The sequence below is a fragment of the Callithrix jacchus genome, chromosome 14, assembly GCF_049354715.1.
Source record: "Callithrix jacchus isolate 240 chromosome 14, calJac240_pri, whole genome shotgun sequence".
In the NCBI taxonomy this organism is placed as follows: domain Eukaryota; kingdom Metazoa; phylum Chordata; class Mammalia; order Primates; family Cebidae; genus Callithrix; species Callithrix jacchus.
The window spans coordinates 76,195,695-76,214,486 of NC_133515.1; the positions used below are offsets into that span (position 1 = coordinate 76,195,695).

Below are 18,792 nucleotides of genomic sequence, written 5' to 3' on the forward strand. Positions count from 1 at the left end.
CCAGCCTGGCCAACATGGTGAAACCCCATCTCTGCTTAAAATACGAAAATTAGCTGGGCGTGGTGGTGCATGCCTGTAATCCCAAGTAGCTATGCTACTTGAGAAGTTGAGACAGGAGAATCACCTGGACCCTCACTTGAACCCAAGAGGCAGAGGCTGCAGTGAGCCAAGATTGCGCCACTGCACTCTGGCCTGGGCAACAGAGTGAGTGAGACTCCATCTCAAAAAAAAAAAAAAATTCTTAAACCACTCAATGATGTCCCTATTCCTAGGAAAATATATGAGCCAGCAAGACCATAAAGTAGGAGAAAGAGGAAACATTCTGCTGAGTTCCACCAAGAGCACTAACCACTCTAGGCCTGAGTAAGGAACTAAGAGGACAGGAGCAGAAACGCAAGTAGGAAAAGCTAGATAGTAGACAGTGCTGAGCACCTGGAGTTGGAATTCCAGTCAAAACAAACTGCATTTTTTGCTGTCCTAAGAATTTCGTGGAAAATCAGGCCTACCCAAAATCCAGTGAAAGTGTTTAAAATTGTAATCTAGAGTTAAATAAATGATCTTTGGTTTTACTGAATTTTTGTATTTCTGCATAACCGTTTCTCTCTGCCTGCCAGTTTGTGTAAGTGAAAACGGCCTCTTGGAAATGACCAGACAAGATCATCTTCATCCCTGAGTGATGAATCCATTTGAGCCTCATTGCTATCCTCTGAAATAATGCATTTTTGTAGTCGCTCATTTTTGTAATACTTAACTCTTTGTTATACTGATGCCCTTGCTTAAAGGTTTTTCCACTTCTTTCAGGAAATGGCCAGCCTCAAACGACAATTCACGGAACTATTATCAGATATAGGGTTTGCAAGGGAAGGGCTCAGAGCAAGGGAAATTGAGAAAAGGGCCCAAGGAGGAGATGGTGTCTTAGATGCCACAGGAGAAGAGGTAAAGAATGTGGAGTTCGTTCTTCTTTCTCTTTGATTAGCACCTAAATACAATCTTAACCTGGGAACACTTGTAGACATTCTTCTTCACTTATCTTATGAGCAGTGGGTTAATAGCATTCTTCACTGAACCTTATGAGCAGTGGGTCAGTGGCATTCTTGGAGTTTCTACTTTGCACAAATAAGTATCAGCTGGCCTGGCATAGTGGCTCATGCCTATCATCCCAACACTTTGGGAGGCTGAGGTGGGTGGATTGCTTGAGCTCAGGAGTTCAAGACCAGCCAGAGCAACATGGTGAAACCTCCATTTCTACAAAAACATACAAAAACATAAGCCAGGCATGGTGGTGTACCACCTGTAGTCCCAGCTACATGGAAGGGTAAGGTAGGAGAATGGTCTGAGCCCAGGAGACAGAGGTTGCAGTGGGCTGAGATTGAGACACTGCACTCTGGCCTGGGTGACAGAGACCCTGTCTCAAAAGAAAAAAGTATAAAAAAAATTTTTTTAAGTGTCAGCTAACACTCATAAGAATAGAGGGTTTTCTGTCCATTGTTGCTGTTGTTTTTGTTTTTAAAATTTCACACTGGTTCTTGATAAATTTATAAGAGGTAGAACAGACTTCTGGTAGGATTTTCTCGTATCAGGCCAGCATTTTTTCTAACAAAGGTCAGTTTTTTCTATAACTATAGGAAGAACACTTCTGTAAGATGAACCTGGTACCCTGGTTCTGAATGCAGTTAGTACTTTCTGGAGATTCTGAACATCTCATGAACCAGAATTTCTTTATCTACTTATACTTAGGAACACTGGCTTTGTAACTGCTTTGCAAAAGTCTAGAAAGTCATTGTAGGCTCCTTAGAGTGGGTCCAATGTGACTGTAGTTCAGTAGATTTTTTACTTAAAAATAGTTTTTCTAGCAGAGAGATAGAAATTAGATGCTCTTTTTTGCTTTAAGATAGACATCAAATGTAATAAAATGATAAATTCTAGGGCATAGACAGAAATAGCTATATTAGAGCTGGGCGCAGTGGCTCATGCCTGTAATCCCAGCACTTTGAGAGGTGGGTGAATCACTTGAAGTCAAGAGTTTGGGACCAGCTTGACCAACATGGTGAAACCCTATGTCTTGTAAAAATACAACAATGAGCCAAGCGTGGTGGTACATGCCTGTAATCCTAGCTACTCAAGAGGCTGAGGCAGGAGAATCGCTTGAACCCAGGAGGCAGAGGTTGCAGTGAGCCAAGATGGCACCACTGCACTCCCGCCTGGGTGACAGAGCAAGACTGTGTCTCAAAAAAAAAAGCCATATTACTTGTTAATTAACGATATGCTTTTCTCATAGGCAAACTCAAATGCTGAGAACCCCAAGCTGATATTAGCAATGCTGTGTGCTGCTTTGTATCCAAATGTAGTGCAGGTAACAAAACATTTTTTTTAGATTCTTCCATTTTTTTTGTTTGATTTGTAGCCAAATGATTTAAGCTGTGCACATTAATTATCTTACCAAGATATATATACACATGTGTGTACACATATATACCCTTTTAAACTTAGTATGTATTTCCAATCCTTCAGTTCCCCAAATCTGGTTGGATACATTATTCAGTAACACATTTATTGTATAAAATTTTTAATCCTCTGACATGTGATATTCCAAAAATTAAAATAGACATAAATGTGAGTCGGCCAACCTATACATAACTAACTTTCTATGTTAGTTGCAAACTTGATTCAACTACGGTTTATCTTACACCCTCTACCCTGGAATAAAAGTAAGTAATAAATCAGTGCTTTGCCATAAGATCACCTGTGGCCAGCCTTCTGGAAACCCTACCTGAGTGCGCTCTTGGACTTTTACCTGAGTTTTAATTATCCATCCCTAACAAGGCACCATTTTCCCCCAAAGAGTTTTAATTTGGCAGAGTACTGAATCATTTGTCAAAGCCTTAACTTTTTTTATTAAAACCTCAGTTAACATCTGATTGATTTATGGCTCATTTTCTGCTTAGTACTTGAATGCTTTTCAAACCACTTGAAATGTACTTTAAAAAAATTGTTTGTGCTTTGGAGTGGGTTTATGAAAGGGAAAAAAAGAAATTTGGATATAGATTTACTAGTTTTGATATTATACTGTAGTAATGTAAGGTCTTACTGTTGGTGGAAGCTGGGTGAAGGGTACATGGAACTCTGTACTATTTTGCCGCTTCCTATGAGTCTATAATTATTTCAAAATAAGAAGATTATTTTAAAAAATGTGGGGGCCAGGAACATTGGCTCATGCCTGTAATCCCAGCACTTTAGGAGGCTGAGGTGGGTGGATTGCTTGAGCTCAGGACTTTGCGACCAGCCTGGGCAACATAGCAAAACCCTGTCTCTAAAAAAAGAAAAAGAAAACAAAAGAATGTGGGGGAAAAAATCATTTGGAGACTTAAAAGCTAGAAACAAAGAACATAAATGTGGTATAAGAAGTTTGGGGCCGGGTGTGGTGGCTCACACCTGTAATCCCAGCACTTTGGGAGGCCAAGGCAGGCAGATCACGAGGTCAGGAGTTCAAGACCAGCCTGGCCAACATAGTGAAACCCCATCTCTATTAAAAATACAAAAATTAGGCTGGGCACGGTGGCTCAAGCCTGTAATCCTAGCACTTTGGGAGGCCGAGGCGGGTGGATCACGAGGTCAAGAGATTGAGACCATCCTGGTCAACAAGGTGAAACCCTGTCTCTACTAAAAATACAAAAAATTAGCTGGGCATGGTGGCATGTGCCTGTAATCCCAGCTACCCGGGAGGCAGAGGCAGGAGAATTGCCTGAACCCAGGAGGCGGAGGTTTCGGTGAGCTGAGATCGCGCCATTGCACTCCAGCCTGGGTAACAAAAGCGAAACTCCGTCTCAAAAAAAAAAAAAAAAATTAGCTGGGTGTGGTGGCAGGTGCCTGTAGTCCCAGCCACATGGGAGGCTGAGGCAGGAGAATTGCTTGAACCCAGGAGGCGGAGGTTGTGGTGAGCCGAGATCATACCACTGCACTCCAGCCTGGGCAACAGAAATGTCTCCGTCAGGGAAAAAAGTAAAATAAAATAAAAATTAAAAAGACCAGGCACGGGGGCTCATGCCTATAATCCCAGCACTTTGGGAGACTAAGGCATGTGGATCACAAAGTCAGGAGTTCAAGACCAGCCCGGCCAACATGGTGAAACCCCATCTCTACTAAAAATACAAAAATTAGCTGGACATGGTGGCCCGTGCCTGTAATCCCAGGTACTCGGGAGGCTGAGGCAGGAGAATTGCTTGAACCAGGACCCAGAAGGCAGAGGTTGCAGTGAGCCGAGATCATCCCACTGCATTCCAGCCTGGACTACAGATCAAGACTCCATCTCAAAAAATAACAATGATAAATAAAAATTTAAAAAAAGAAGTTTTGGCCAGGCACGGTGGCTCACACCTGTAATCCCAGCACTTTGGGAGGCCGAGGTGAGTGGATCACGAGGTCAAGAGATCGAGACCATCCTGGTCAACAAGATGAAACCCCGTCTCTACTAAAAATACAAAAAGTAGCTGGGCATGGTGGTGCACGCCTGTAACCCCAGCTACTCGGGAGGCTGAGGCAGGAGAATTGCTTGAACCCAGGAGGCGGAGGTTGCGGTGAGCCAAGATCATGCCATTGCACTCCAGTCTGGGTAACAACAGTGAAACTCTGTCTCAAAAAAAAAAAAAAAAAAAAGTTTTAGGCGATAATATAGTTTTGAGGCTAAACCAAAAAGGAAAAGGCGATAGATCTGACTGTGTCCAAGAATTCATCAATATGAAAGACTAGGGCCCTGCTCTATCACCTGCCACCATGCCCAGGCCCAAAGTGGTTCACTAAGCCATGAAGACAGATTCTAGATGCTGGCAACTTGCCCCTCCAATCCCAGATGCTATGTGCAGGCCAGGCATGGTGGCTCATGCCTATAATCCCAGCACTTTGGGAGGCCAAAGCAGGAGGATCATGAAGTCAGAAGTTTAAGACCAGGCTGGCCAACATCATGAAACCTCGTTTCTACTACAAATACAAAAATTAGCCAGGTGTGGTGGCGCCTGTAATCCCAGCTACTCAGGAGGCTGAGGCAGGAGAATTGCTTGAACCTGGAAGGTGGAGGTTGCAGTGGACTAAGATTGCACCACTGCACTCCAGCCTGGGCAACAGAGTGAAACTGTGTCTCCAAAAAACAAAACAAAACAAAACAGATGCTATGTCCAGCAAAGGCTCCGTGGTTCTGGCCTACAGTGGTGGCCTAGATACCTCCTGCATCCTCATTTAACTTAAGGAACAAGGCTATGATGTCATTGCCCACCTAGCCAACATCGGCCAGAAGGAAGACTTGGAGGAAGCCAGGAAGAAGGCACTGAACCTTGGGACAAGAAAGGTGTTCATTGAGGATATCAGCAAGGAGTTTGTGGAGAAGTTTATCTGGCTGGCCATCCAGTTCAGTGCACTGTATGAGGACCACTACCTCCTGGGCACCTCTCTCACTGGCCCCTGCATCACCCGCAAACAAGTGGAAATTGCCCAGCGGGAGGAGGCCAACTATGTGTCCCACAGTGCCATGGGAAAGGGGAACAATCAGGTCCAGTTTGAGCTCACCTGCTACTCACTGGGTCCCCAGGTTACGGTCATTGCTCCCTAAAGGATGCCTGAGTTCTACAACCAGTTCAAGGTCTGCAGTGATCTGATGAAATACACAAAGAAACATGGCATTCCAATTCCAGTCACTCCAAAGAACCCATGGAGCATGGACGAGAACAGCATGCACATCAGCTACGAGACTGGAATCTTGGACAACCCCAAGAACCAAGCACCTTCAGGTCTCTACATGAAGACCCAGGATGAAGCCAAAGCCCCCAGGACCCCTGACGTTCTCAAGATTGAGTAAAAAAACGGTTTTCCGTGAAGGTGATCAGCATCAAGGATAGCACCACCTACCAGATCTCCTTGCAGCTCTTCATTTACCTGAACGAAGTCGCAGGCAAGCACAGCGTGGGCCGTATAGACATCGTGGAGAACTGCCTCATGAAATGAACTCCTGAGGTATCTATGGGACCCCAGCAGGCACCATTCTTTACCACCCTCATTTAGACATTGAGGCCTTCGCTGTGGACCAGGAAGTGCACAGAATCAAATACGGCCTGGGCTTGAAATTTGCTGAGTTGGTGTACACCAGTTTCTGGCACAGCCCTGAGTGTAAATTTGCCTGCCACTGCATCTCCAAGTCCTAGGAGCAAGTGGAAGGAAAAGTGCAGCTGTCCATCTTCAGGGGCCAGGTGTACATCCTCTGCCAGGAGTCCCCACAGTCTCTCTACAATGGGAAGCTGGTGAGCATGAACATGCAGGGTGATTATGAGCCAATCAGTGCCACCAGCCTCATCAACATCGGTTCCCTCAGGCTGAAGAAATACCGTCTCCAGAGCAAGGTCACTGCCAAATAGACCCCTGTACAATGGGGAGCTGGGGCCTCCTCACTTTGCAGAGTCCCCTAGTACAGGCACTAATTATTGTGATAATTTGTAATTATGACTTGTTCTCCCCAGCTGACAGTGTAGTGGGGCTGCCAGGCCCCAGCTTTGTTCTCTGGTCCCCCTGAAGCCTGCAAAAGTGGTTGTCAGGGAAGGGTCGGGGTAGCTACAGTAGGGAGCTATAAAATGACAATCAAAAAAAAAAAAAAGAAAGACTAAACAAAAGATCTAATAGAACCTAATAGAAAAGTGGGCAAAGGACATGATTGAACCAATAATACATACACAAAAATTACATTCAGTGTTAATAGTAAGACGAAATGCAAATTGAAACAGCCTCTTTTTACTTTTGAAATTGGCAAAACTGGGCTGAGCATTGTGGCACCTGGCACTTGGGAAGGCAGAGGTGAGAAGATCACATGGGCCCAGGAGTTTGACACCAGCTTGAGCAACATAGCAAGATCTTGTCTCTGCAAAAAAAAATTTTAAATTAGCCAGGCATGGTGGTACATGCCTGCAGTCCCAGCTACTTGAGAAGCTGAGGTGGGAGGATAACTTGAGCCTTGGAAGTTGAGGCTACAGTGAGCCATGATTGTGCCACTGTACTATAGCTGGGGTGACAGAGTGAGACCCTGTCTCAAAAAATAATAAATGAATAAATAGGCAAAACTGTTTAAAAATTATAACACTGCCAGGCATGGTGGTATGCACTGGTAATCTCAGTAATCTGGGAGGCTAAGATAGGAGGACCACTTTAGCCCAGGAGTTCAAGGCTACAGTTAGCTATGATTATGCCTGTAAATAGCCACTGCACTCCAGCCTGGGCAACACAGAGAGACCCTATCCCTAAAATACAGAATAGGCCAGGTAAGGTGACTGAATACCTACAGTCCTAACATTTTGGGAGGCCAAGGTAGGAGGATTGCTTAAGGCCAGGAGTTGAAAACTAGTCTGGGCAACATAGCAAGACCCTATCTCTACCAAAAATAAATAAATAAATTATTGTTTGATAATAATGCAAATAAATATATAATGCTGTTGCTGTCATGAACCGCCCCCCCCCCCAAAATGAGTACTCTTACTCTGGGAGGTTGAAATATAAGTTTATACCCCTTTCTAGATAGCAGTTTTATTTCTAGGGATTTATTATTCAGAAATAATTGCATATATTCACAAAGATACAGTTAGGAGAATATTCATTTCAGCACTCTTCATAATTGTAGACAATCTAAATTTGCAATAACGGAATTTATTGGTTAAATTATTATAACTTCTTATAAGGTCTTATATACCCACCAAAAATTATGTTTTAGGAAAATATGTCACAACATGGAAAAATGTTCTTAATATATTAAGTTTAAAAAGTAGGCTATAAAACATGGTTCTATTTTAGTTTCAAGACATATGTTTATTTTTAAGACATCATTGAAAATACATCATTTCCAAGATATTTATATTAGGTATTTATGGTTTTCCACATATAAATATACATTTGGAAGAGAAGATTAAAATTATATTTACTGACTGAGCACAGTGGCTCATGCCTGTAATCCCAGCACTTCAGGAGGCCAAAGCAGGCAGATCACAAGGTCAAAAGATCAAGACCATCCTGATCAACCTGGTGAAACCCTGTCTCTACTAAAAATACAAAAATTAGCTGGGGGTGGTGGTGTGTGCCTGTAGTCCCAGTTACTTGGCAGGCTGAGGCAGGAGAATTGCTTGAACCCAGGAGGCGAAGATTGCAGTGAGCCAAGATCGCACCACTGCACTCCAGCCTGGTGACAGAGCGAGACTGTATCTCAAAAAAAAAAAAAAAAAATTTTACCAGACTGGGCACGATGGCTCACACATGTAATCCCAGCACTTTGGGAGGCCAAGGCAGGCAGATCACTTGAGGTCAGGAGTTCAAGACCAGCCTGGCCAACATGGTAAAACCCCATGTCTACTAAAAATGCAAAAATTGACTGGGCGTGGTGGTACACACCTATATTGCCAGCTACTTGGGAGCCTAAGGCAGGAAAAATCACTTGAACCAGGGAGGTGGAGGTTGCAGTGAGCTGAGAGTACACCACTGCACTTTGGCCTGAGAGACAGACACGCCATCTAAAAAAAGGAAAAAGGAACAACAACCAAGAAATGTTTTGGGGTTGGGATTCATACTCAGATCTCTGGTCCAGTGTTGTCATATGAGTCACTGCACCTGATCATCAGTACAGACCCAAAATATCAATATAGTTTTCCCCTACCTGGCTGCTATGTGGTATAGTCACCCAGAGCCTCTGCACCTATATTCACACTTCTTGGTGCTTAAAAAAAAAAAAAAAAAAAAAGGCATATGCTTGTTCTGCTTTAAGAAGGAAACAAAATAAGAAAGAAAGGGAAGAGGCCGGGCGCGGTGGCTCACGCCTATAATCCCAGCAATTTGGGAGGCCGAGGCGAGTGGATCACGAGGTCAAGAGATCGAGACCATCCTGGTCAACATGGTGAAACCCCATCTGTACTAAAAATACAAAAAATTAGCTGGGCATGGTAGCGTGTGCCTATAGTCCCAGCTACTCGGGAGGCTGAGGCAGGAGAGTTGCTTGAACCCAGCACGGAGAGGTTGCGGTGAGCCGAGATCGCACCATTGCACTCCAGCCTGGGTAACAAGAGCGAAACTCCGTCTCAAAAAAAAAAAAAAGAAAGTAAGGGAAGAAACAGGAAAGCCATTCAAGCAAGACTAAGCAAGATTGGTTTTGTGCTGTTGTGCCAGAGATACCTTCTATGAGAATATGTATATTATATGTCTATTTTTACAAATACTTGTTGTTTAGGTGAAAAGCCCAGAAGGGAAATTTCAGAAGACCAGTACTGGAGCTGTCAGAATGCAACCAAAATCAGCTGAGTTGAAGTTTGTCACCAAGAACGATGGATATGTACACATTCACCCTTCATCAGTGAACTATCAGGTCAGAAGGGTGATGTATACTTATGTTTACAGGTTGTCCTTGGGTAGGAAACACAATTCCTTAAATTCAGCCACACCTTGTTCTATCACTTGCTGTACCCAGCAGTACCACTGACTTAGGGAAGATTGAATAAGAATAAACAGACTGGAAATTGGACTATTTCTGGAAAGACTATTTCCATGTGAAGAAAATTCTACTGAATACCAAAAAGTGCTCAAGCCTGCTCAGATATAAAATTGTTTCTTTGCAATGGTAATTGAAGTCATGAGCTAATTACATCACTGAATCTGTGCCTTAAAAGGGAATGAATGACCTATTCTTGCTGATCTCACTTCCTCAGCTCTCAGCCTCCCACTGTGAGGCTTCTGCCTTGGCTAAACCCATCATAGGTTACAATCACTTATTAGTTGTCAAAGCCAGTGCCATCCCTTGGTACTCATCATATCACGTCTCACATGGTATTTGACATTGCTAATCTCTCTCCCTCTTGAAATTCTCCTTGATGTTATTTTTGATTCTGAAGTATCACTTTCTTCTCTCTCTCTGTTCACCCCCTCTGTCTCCTTTATTAGCTTCTCTTCCTTTGCTCATACTCAGATCTCTGAGGTTCTATCCTTTGTCTTTATCTCTCACCATCATGCACTCTTTCTGAACCACCAAAGGCACAACACCACTTAAACATCCCAACCGCCACTTACACACAGATACAGACTATCTTTCCAGACCTGCAGTTTTTTTATGAGCTTTCCTGCTGGAGGACATCAGCTAGAAGTCTTTTAGTCATCTCAGACGTAAAAGCTGAAAAATCAAACTCATTATCCCCAATCCACTCTTCTCTTTCTGTGCTGTCTTTAGAATGATACCATCAAAATCAGAACCCTGAAGTCACATAGATCCTACTTTTCTCACTCCAGTCCAACTGGTCACCAGGTCCCAGCAATGCCTCCTTTTGACATCTCTAAGATTTGCCTTTTATCCCCACTGCCACTTCCTTAGCTCAAACCCCTGATGTTGCCTGAAATGCTATAATAATCTTACTTCTGGTGCTTTCTCTCTCCAACCTTCTACTCCTCTGCTGCCAGAATTACCTTTACAAAACATATATTTGACCATTTCAATTCCCTGCTTAAATCTTCATAACCAGAGTGTACACTCTCACATGACCCTTCACATGGCCCTTCCTATACCAGGTCCCCAAGTTTGAAGTGTTCAGTCTGTCCTGTTGTCTTGAACTACTGAGGACAGTGTCCACAAGGTACAGAAAGGAGTTCCCTAAGCTCAAGGACTTTGAGAGTCAGGAGGTCATCTGCCATTTCAGCTAGTAGGAATCAGAGGCCTGAGTTAGCTCCATGCCTCCTCCTTTATATATATATATATATATATATATATATATATATATATATATATGTTTTATTTTTTGCTTGTTTCGCCAAGAAAGAACTATTCTTTTGAGAATCCAAATTGTTCATGTATCCATATAATATCTACTAGTGCGTACTCTGTGCCAGGCACTGTTGTAGGACGTTGAGGATATGAAAGAACCTAGATGGACACAGTCTCTGCCCTTGAGGAGCTTATGTTCTAGTGAGGAAGGCAGGCAATACATAAGTAAACAGAAGCTCAGGTAATGCTGTAAAGCAAAATAGAGCAGGATAGACAGAGAGTGACAGGAAAGGGGTCCTACATGTGGGTGGTCAGGGAGGAACTCCATGAAGAGAAAACAACTGAGCAAATCCTAAATGAAGAGCAAGTCATGCCAATATAGAGAAAGGAGAAACATTTCAGCAGAGGACGTTAAGTGCAAATACCACAAGGTGGGAGTGTATTTGATGTGTTCCAGGAAATGCTCGAAGAGGCCAGTGGAGTAGGATGATCAAGGGTGAGAGTGGTGGGAGAGGCACAGGGACGAGTAGGCAGGAGTGGGGCAGGACAGACCTGTAGCCATGGTAAGGACTCTAGATTTTATCCTTGGAAACCACTGGAGGCTTTTGAGCCATACTTGGACTTAATGTTTTTATTTTTCTTTTATTTATTTATTTGTTGAGACAGAGTCTCTCTGTCACTCAGGCTGGAGTGCAGTGGCACAATCTCAACTCACTGCAACCTCCACTTCCCAGGGTCAAGCGATTTTCCTGCCTCAGCCTCTCGAGTAGATGGGATTACAGGCATGAGTCACTGCCCTCAGCTAATTTTTGCATTTTTAGTAGAGATGGTGTCTCACCATGTTGGCTAGGCTGGTCTCGAACTCCTGGCCTCAGTGATCTACCTGCTTCAGTCTCCCAAAGTGCTGGCCAGACTTATGTTTTTTAAAAGATTACCTTAATTGCTGCATAGAAAAGAGACAATAAAATGCAAAAATAGAAGTGGGGAGAGCACCCACTCAGTAGTCTATGTGAGATGACAATGGTTTATACTAAGTTGGTAGCTGTAGGCTGGGTACAGTGGCTCACACTTGTAGTCCCAGCACTTAGGGAGGCTAAGGTCACTTTGGGCTTAAGTTGACTTGATGTCAGGAGTTCGAGACCAGCCTGGCCAACATGGTGAAACCCCATATCTAGTAAGAATACAAAAATTAGCCAGGTATGGTAGCGCAAGTCTGTAGTCCCAGCTATTTGGGAGGCTGAGGCAGGGGAACACTTGAACCCAGGAGACAGAGGTTACAGTGAACCGAGATCACACCACTGCACTCCAGCCTGGGTGACAGAGAGAGATTCCATCTCAAAAAAAAAGCCTGGGTGCAGTGGCTCACACCTGTAATCCCAGCAATTTGGGAGGCCAAGGCAGAAGGATTGCTGGGGCCCAGGAGTTCGAGCCTAACCTGGGCAACATGGTAAGACCCTATCTCTACGAAAAAATTTTTTAAATAAAAGCTTTTTTTTAACACAAGAAATGTGAGATGCTTGTTAAATGTCTAAGAGGAGATGTAAAGTTGATAATCACACATGCTAGTTTGGAGCTTAGGAAATGCACAGGCTGGAGATAAATTTGGGGAGTCATATAATAGACAGGCATCCCTTTTTGTTGCCAGTGACATCACTGATATCATCTGAGGTGTTTTGTTACAGGTGAGACAATTTGACAGCCCCTACCTGTTGTACCACGAGAAGATCAAAACTAGTCGAGTATTCATCCGAGACTGCAGCATGGTGTCTGTGTACCCACTGGTCTTGTTTGGAGGAGGCCAGGTGAATGTGCAGCTTCAAAGAGGAGAATTTGTTGTCTCCTTGGATGACGGTTGGATTCGTTTTGTAGCAGCTTCCCATCAGGTAAAGGGAGAATTGGTCTGTTCTATGAGGTTCAGGCCATGAGGGGCTTTGACAATATGAAGTTAGGAAGTCTAGTACATTCCTCTAGGGACCAAGGTAACAGCACTAATTAAAAATGAATGATGGACCAGGCATACTGGCTCACGCCTGTAATCTCAGCACTTTGAGAGGCTGCGGCGGGCAGATCACAAGGTCAGGAGATGGACACCATCATGGTTAACTCAATGAAACCCCATCTCTACCAAAAATACAAAAAATTAGCCGGCCATGGTGGCACGCACCTGTAGTCCCAGCTACTCAGGAGGCTGAGGCAGGAGAATCACTTGAACTTGGGAGGCGGAGGTTGCAGTGAGCCAAGATTGCACCACTGCACTCTAGCCTGGGCCAAGCCAGGTGGCTCACACCTGTAATACCAGTACTTTGGGAGGCCACGGCGGGTGAATCACTTGAGGCCAGGAGTTCAAGACCAGCCTTGCCAACACGGTGAAACCCTGTGTCTACTAAAACTACAAAAATTAGCTGGGATGGTGGTGGGTACCTATAATCTCAGCTACTCGGGAGGCTGAGGCACAAGAATTGCTTGAACCTGGGGGCCAGGGGTTGCAGTGAGCTAAGATCTCACCACTGCACTCCAGCCTGGGTGGCAGGGCGAGACTGAGTCTCAAAAAAATAAAAGTGAATGATGGTCTACACTGGGACACTAAGAAAGAGTGAGGCTGAAATGAGGCCAGGAGTGGAGCCCTAGTAAGAGTTCCAGAAAGGACACTGGGAAGGGAAGTGTGGTATGGGCTGGGGTTGGTGTAAATGGCTAGGACAGCCAGGTGAGGTGGCTCACACCTGTAATGCCAGCACTTTGGGAGGCTGAGATGAGTAGATCATGAGGTCAGGAGTTCAAGGCCAGCCTCACCAACATCGTGAAACCCCGTCTCTACTAAAAATAACAAAATTAGCCAGGCTTGGTGGCACACGCCTGTAATCCCAGCTACTGGAGAGGCTGAGGTAGTAGAATTGCTTGAACCTGGGAGGCGGAGGTTGCAGTGAGACAAGATCGCGCCATTGCACTCCAACCTGGGCAATAGAGTGAGACTCTGTCTCAAAAAGAAAAAAAAAAAACTGGTTAGGACAGAAGCTATAATGTGAGGGTGCTGGAATTCCTTACTGTTTTAAATAACAGATGTTCACAAAGAGAAGTCAGACAATACAGATAAACAAAATAAATAAGTAAAAAACACCCTGATTCCACCACTACCATTTTGAGAAAAAAGATAATAGGTCTGAATTCTTCCTTTATTCTCAGGTTTCAATTATTTACTATAGGGAGTCTCTGTGAAAAACATTTCATGGGGAGTACATATTTAGGAAATAAAACTTCAGTGGGGTGTGGTGGCTCATGCCTGTAATCCCCACACTTTGGGAGGCTGAGGCAGGCAGATCACCTGAGGTCAGGAGTTTGAGACCAGCCTGGCCAGCACGGTGAAACCCCGTCTCTACTAAAAATACAAAAAAAATTAGCCAGGTGCGGGGGTGGGCACCTGTAATCTCACCTATATGGGAAGCTGAGGCAGGAGAATCTCTTGAGCCCAGGAAACAGAGGTTGCAGTGAGGTGAGATCGCACTATTGTACTATAGCCTGAGTGACAAGAGTGAAACTCCATCTCAAAAAAATATACACACACACACACACACGCATAAAAATACAAAAAAATTAGCCAGGCATGATGGCAGGCACCTGTAATCCCAGCTACTCGGGAGGCTGAGACAGGAGAATCGCTTGAACCCAGGAGGCAGAGGTTGCAGTGGGCTGAGATTGCACCACTGCACTTCAGCCTAGGTGACAGAATGAGACTTCATCTCAAAAATATAGATAGATGATAGATAGATAGGTGATAGATGATAGATAGATAGATAGATAGATAGATAAAGATAGATAAAACTTCAGGCTGGGCACAGTGGCATACACACCTGTAATCCCAGCTGCCAGAGGCTGAAGTGGGAGGATTGAACTCAAGAGGTTGAGGCTTCAGTGAGCCATGATTGTACCACTGCACTCCAGTCTGTGTGACAGAGTGAGACTCTGTCCTAAATAAATAAATACATATTTATTTTAACATCTGCATCTGTTAGAATTCTGTTACAAGCAGATATACCAACTCAAACATTTAAAATATGGATTGGCATATTTAACTGTAAAGTCTAGAGCAGCGGTGTCGAACAGAAATATAATGTGACCCACATATGTAATTTTAATTGTTCTAGTAGCCACATTTTTAAAAGTAAAAAGAAATAGATGAAATTAATCAATATATTTTATTTAACCTAATATATCCAAAATATTTTACGTGTAATCAATATAAAAATTATAGAGTTTACATTACCTTTTCATATTAAGTCTTCAAAATATGATATATATTTTATATTCACAGCACATCTCAGTTTGAACTGGCCGCGTTTCATGTAGACATTAGATAAGCCACTTGTGACTAGTGGCTACCTTACCAGACAGTGCAGGTCAAGAGGGCCAGGCAGGTTGGTTTGATTTAGCAGTTCAGTGGTGACAAAAACGTGGCTAACCTAGTGGTGTCAAAATGGCTGCAGTAGCTTCCTGGCATCACATGTGTGCAGCATACTGTCTAGAAGAAGAGCCAGAAACTTCTTTGCCTACAAGCTCAACCAAAGCTCCCCTCCTGAACCAATTCCTGTGACCAGAGGGATGTCCTGAACTTGAAGACTTGGAGTACCTGAGCCCAGGCAAGGCTCATAGTGTGAACCTGAGTTAGAGCAGGGTCCAAACTGCATGGTTTCCATACAATGGGTAAGGGACAAAACAGATGTTGGGAATATGTCTACAGTGCCAAGACATCCGCATAAGCAAAATGCTATAAAAGCATACAGTGCATTCCAAAGCTACAGAGATTTTTTTTTTTTTTCCAAGACAGAGTCTCACTCTTGCTCAGGCTGGAGTGCAGTGGCAAGATCTCGGCTCACTGCAACCTCCGCCCCCAGGTTGAAGCAATTCTCTGCCTTAGCCTCCCAAATAGCTGGGATTACAGGCACCCACCACCCTCTAGCTCATTTTTGTATTTTTAGTAGAGACCGGGTTTCACCACGTTGGCCAGGCTAGTCTTGAACTCCTGACCTCATGATCCACCTGCTTCAGCCTCCCAAAGTGCTGAGATTACAGGCCTGAGTCTCCACGCCCGGTGCTACAGAGATTTTTGATTCATCTAATATCTACCACTTTTTTTTTTTGAGATGGAGTTTCACTCTTGTTGCCTAAACTGGAGTGCAATCGCATGACCTCAGCTCACCGCAACCTCTCCCTCCTGGGTTCAAGTGATTCTCCTGTCTCAGCCTCCCAACTAGCTGGGATTACAGGCATGCACCACCATGCCTGGCTTTGTATTTTTAGTACAGACGGGGATTCTCCATGTTGACCAGGCTGGTTTTGAACTCCTGACCTCAGGTGATTGGTCCGCCTCAACCTCTCAAAGTGCAGGAATTACAGGCGTGAGCCACTGCACCCGGACTATCTACCACTTTTAATTAGCCATTTTCCTTCTCCTCCTCATGGGATAAATCATAAAAATTGATCAAACTTTAAAATGGAAAACACTATATAAAAGCCATACTTCCAGACTGAATCTTTTCTTTTTGGTGGCAGGGGGATGGGGGTGGGATAGAATCCCACTGTTTCACCCAGGCTGGAGTGCAATGGCATGATCTCAGCTCACTGCAACCTCCACCTCCTGGCTTTAAGCAATTCTCCTGCCTCAGCCTCCTGAGTAACTGGTATTACAGGTGTGTGCCACCACAACCAGCTAATTTTTGTATTTTTATTAGAGACAGGATTTCAGCATGTTGACCAGGCTGGTCTGGAACTCCTGACCTCATAATCCACCCACCTCAGCCTCCCAGAGTGCTGGGATTACAAGCCTGAGCCACTGCACCCGGCCTGAATCTTCCTTTTTTTTTTTTTGAGACAGAGTCTCGCTCTTGTCACCTAGGCTGGAAGTGCAATGGCACCATCTCGGCTCACTGCAACCTCCGCCTCCTGGGTTCAAGTAATTCTCCTGCCTCACCCTCCTGAGTAGCTGGGATTACAGGCACCCACCACCACACCTGGCTTAATTTTTGTTCTTTTAGTAGAGACAGGGTTTCGCCATGTTGGCCAGGCTGGTCTCAAACTCCTGACCTCAGGTGATCCGCCTGCCTCAGCCTCCAAAAGTGCAATTACAGGTGTGAGACATTGCGCCCGGCCAAATTTTTTCTTTAAATGAGATGTGATGGAGGCACTTTTTTATAATGGACTTCATTTAGTTTATTACAAAATAAAAATATGTGGCTGGGCGTGGTGGCTCACGCCTCTAATCCCAGCACTTTAGGAGGCCGAGGCGGGTGGATCATGAGGTCAAGAGATCAAGACCATCCTGGTCAACAAGGTGAAACCCCGTCTCTACTTAAAATACAAAAAAATTAGCTGGGCATGGTGGTGCACGCCTGTAGTCCCAGCTACTCGGGAGGCTGAGGCAGGAGAATTGCTTGAACCCAGAAGGCAGAGGTTGCGGTGAGCCGAGATCGTGCCATTGCTCTCCAGTCTGGGTAACAACAGTGAAACTCTGTCTCAAAAAAAAAGAAAAAAAAAATGTTTAGGTTTTTTGCTTCTAATGGAGTTTACAATTAGTACCAGAAATCTAAATAATGGTAATCATAACTGGAGTATTTCCCTCCAGTAACCTATCCTGGCTGTTGCTCCAAGCACTGCTTATATTGTAGCTTTCGTTTTAGGTGGCTGAATTGGTAAAGGAGCTTCGTTGCGAACTTGATCAGCTTCTCCAGGATAAAATTAAAAACCCAAACATCGATCTCTGTACATGTCCTCGAGGATCCCGGATCATCAGCACGATTGTGAAACTTGTTACCACACAATAAAGAGCAGCCTTAGAGAGTGCTTGCTACTCACCTGCTTCTGGCTCACCTGGGAAATAACAGCAGAACCTCTACCTCCAACTAAAGACCTGTTGGGGCTGGCCCTGGTGGAGGAACCCAGGGCCTGCAGTCCCAGGCAGCTGAGGCAGCACAACCCTAACAAAGCCTTGGCCGCTCCCAGCACAATTTGGAGTGTCAAGGGTGAGAGCCTAAAACCCAGTTTACCTGTCTATTCTAGTGACTATTGTCGAGTGAATTAAGTTCACCTGATAACACAAAAGTGAATGTATAATACAATTCTGTTTTAATCTGTGTATTCTTTTTCTCCTGCTTTTTTATTGGGGTGAGACGGGGCATGAGGAGAAATAAGCCTTTTTTTTTTTTCCTGTTATCAAGGCTCAACTGAGAGAAGTCAGAACAGAGAAGGGGAAAAAATATATGAATAAGAAAAACTAAAATTTCATTTTTAGGCTGTTGGGTACTAAATAAACCTGACTTGTGAGGGATTTTTATTTTTACTCATTAAAGGCCAACTTAAAAAAAAAAAAACAATTGAATGAGTTCTCTTTGGGTATTAAAATGCAAGCCAGTCTTTTCGATAACACTCCTATTCTTAAAAGAAGAACAATCTGGATGTCTTCATTCTCAAAGTTCTACATTTTTAGGAATATTTACTCTCTCTTATGAACTCACCCGGATGAAGTGGCCAAGTTTCTCATCACCGAAGGAGAGTTTTAATAATATTCCTGAAGCAGAGTTGTCATGGGTGCGATCAAAATGGTTGCCATCTGGTTTACAGCCATTACAATGCTTTCCATGAAGTTGTTTCTTTTCCTTTTTTATTTATTTATTTTTTTGAGACAGTCTCGCTCTGTCACCTACACTGGCGTGCAGTGGTGTGCTCACTGCAACCTCCGCCTCCTGGGTTCAAGCAATTCTCCTGCCTCAGCCTCCTGGCAACCATTTATATCACATTCATGCCAGCTCTGCTTCAGGAGTATTATTAAAATTCTCCTGAGTAGCTGGGATTATGACACCCACCACCATGCCCAGCTAATTTTTTGTATTTTTAGTAGAGATAGGGTTTCACTTTGTATTTATAGTAGAGATAGGGTTTCACTGTGTTGGCCAGGCTGGTCTCAAACTCCTGACCTCAGGCGATCCACCTGCCTTGGCCTCCCAAAGTGCTGGGATTACAGGTGTGAGCCACTGTGCCCGACCAAAATT

At 44.1% G+C, this 18,792-nt stretch overlaps 1 protein-coding gene and 1 pseudogene across 7 annotated transcripts in view; both read left to right on the forward strand.

Moving 5' to 3' along the window:
- DHX57 (DExH-box helicase 57) overlaps window positions 1–18,114 on the forward strand; it is a 74,242-nt gene extending 56,128 nt beyond the window's left edge. For all 7 annotated transcript variants that reach the window (XM_078349445.1, XM_054245023.2, XM_078349447.1 and 4 more), the window contains 5 exons: window positions 802–936; window positions 2,279–2,353; window positions 9,239–9,373; window positions 12,439–12,639; window positions 17,425–18,114. In XM_078349445.1, coding sequence (XP_078205571.1) covers window positions 802–936; window positions 2,279–2,353; window positions 9,239–9,373; window positions 12,439–12,639; window positions 17,425–17,568 — 690 coding nt within the window. In that variant the 3' untranslated portion in view covers window positions 17,569–18,114. The remainder of the gene's footprint in view (window positions 1–801; window positions 937–2,278; window positions 2,354–9,238; window positions 9,374–12,438; window positions 12,640–17,424) is intronic.
- Window positions 5,014–6,533, forward strand: LOC144579318 (argininosuccinate synthase pseudogene; annotated as a pseudogene).
- Window positions 18,115–18,792: the final 678 nt, after the last annotated feature.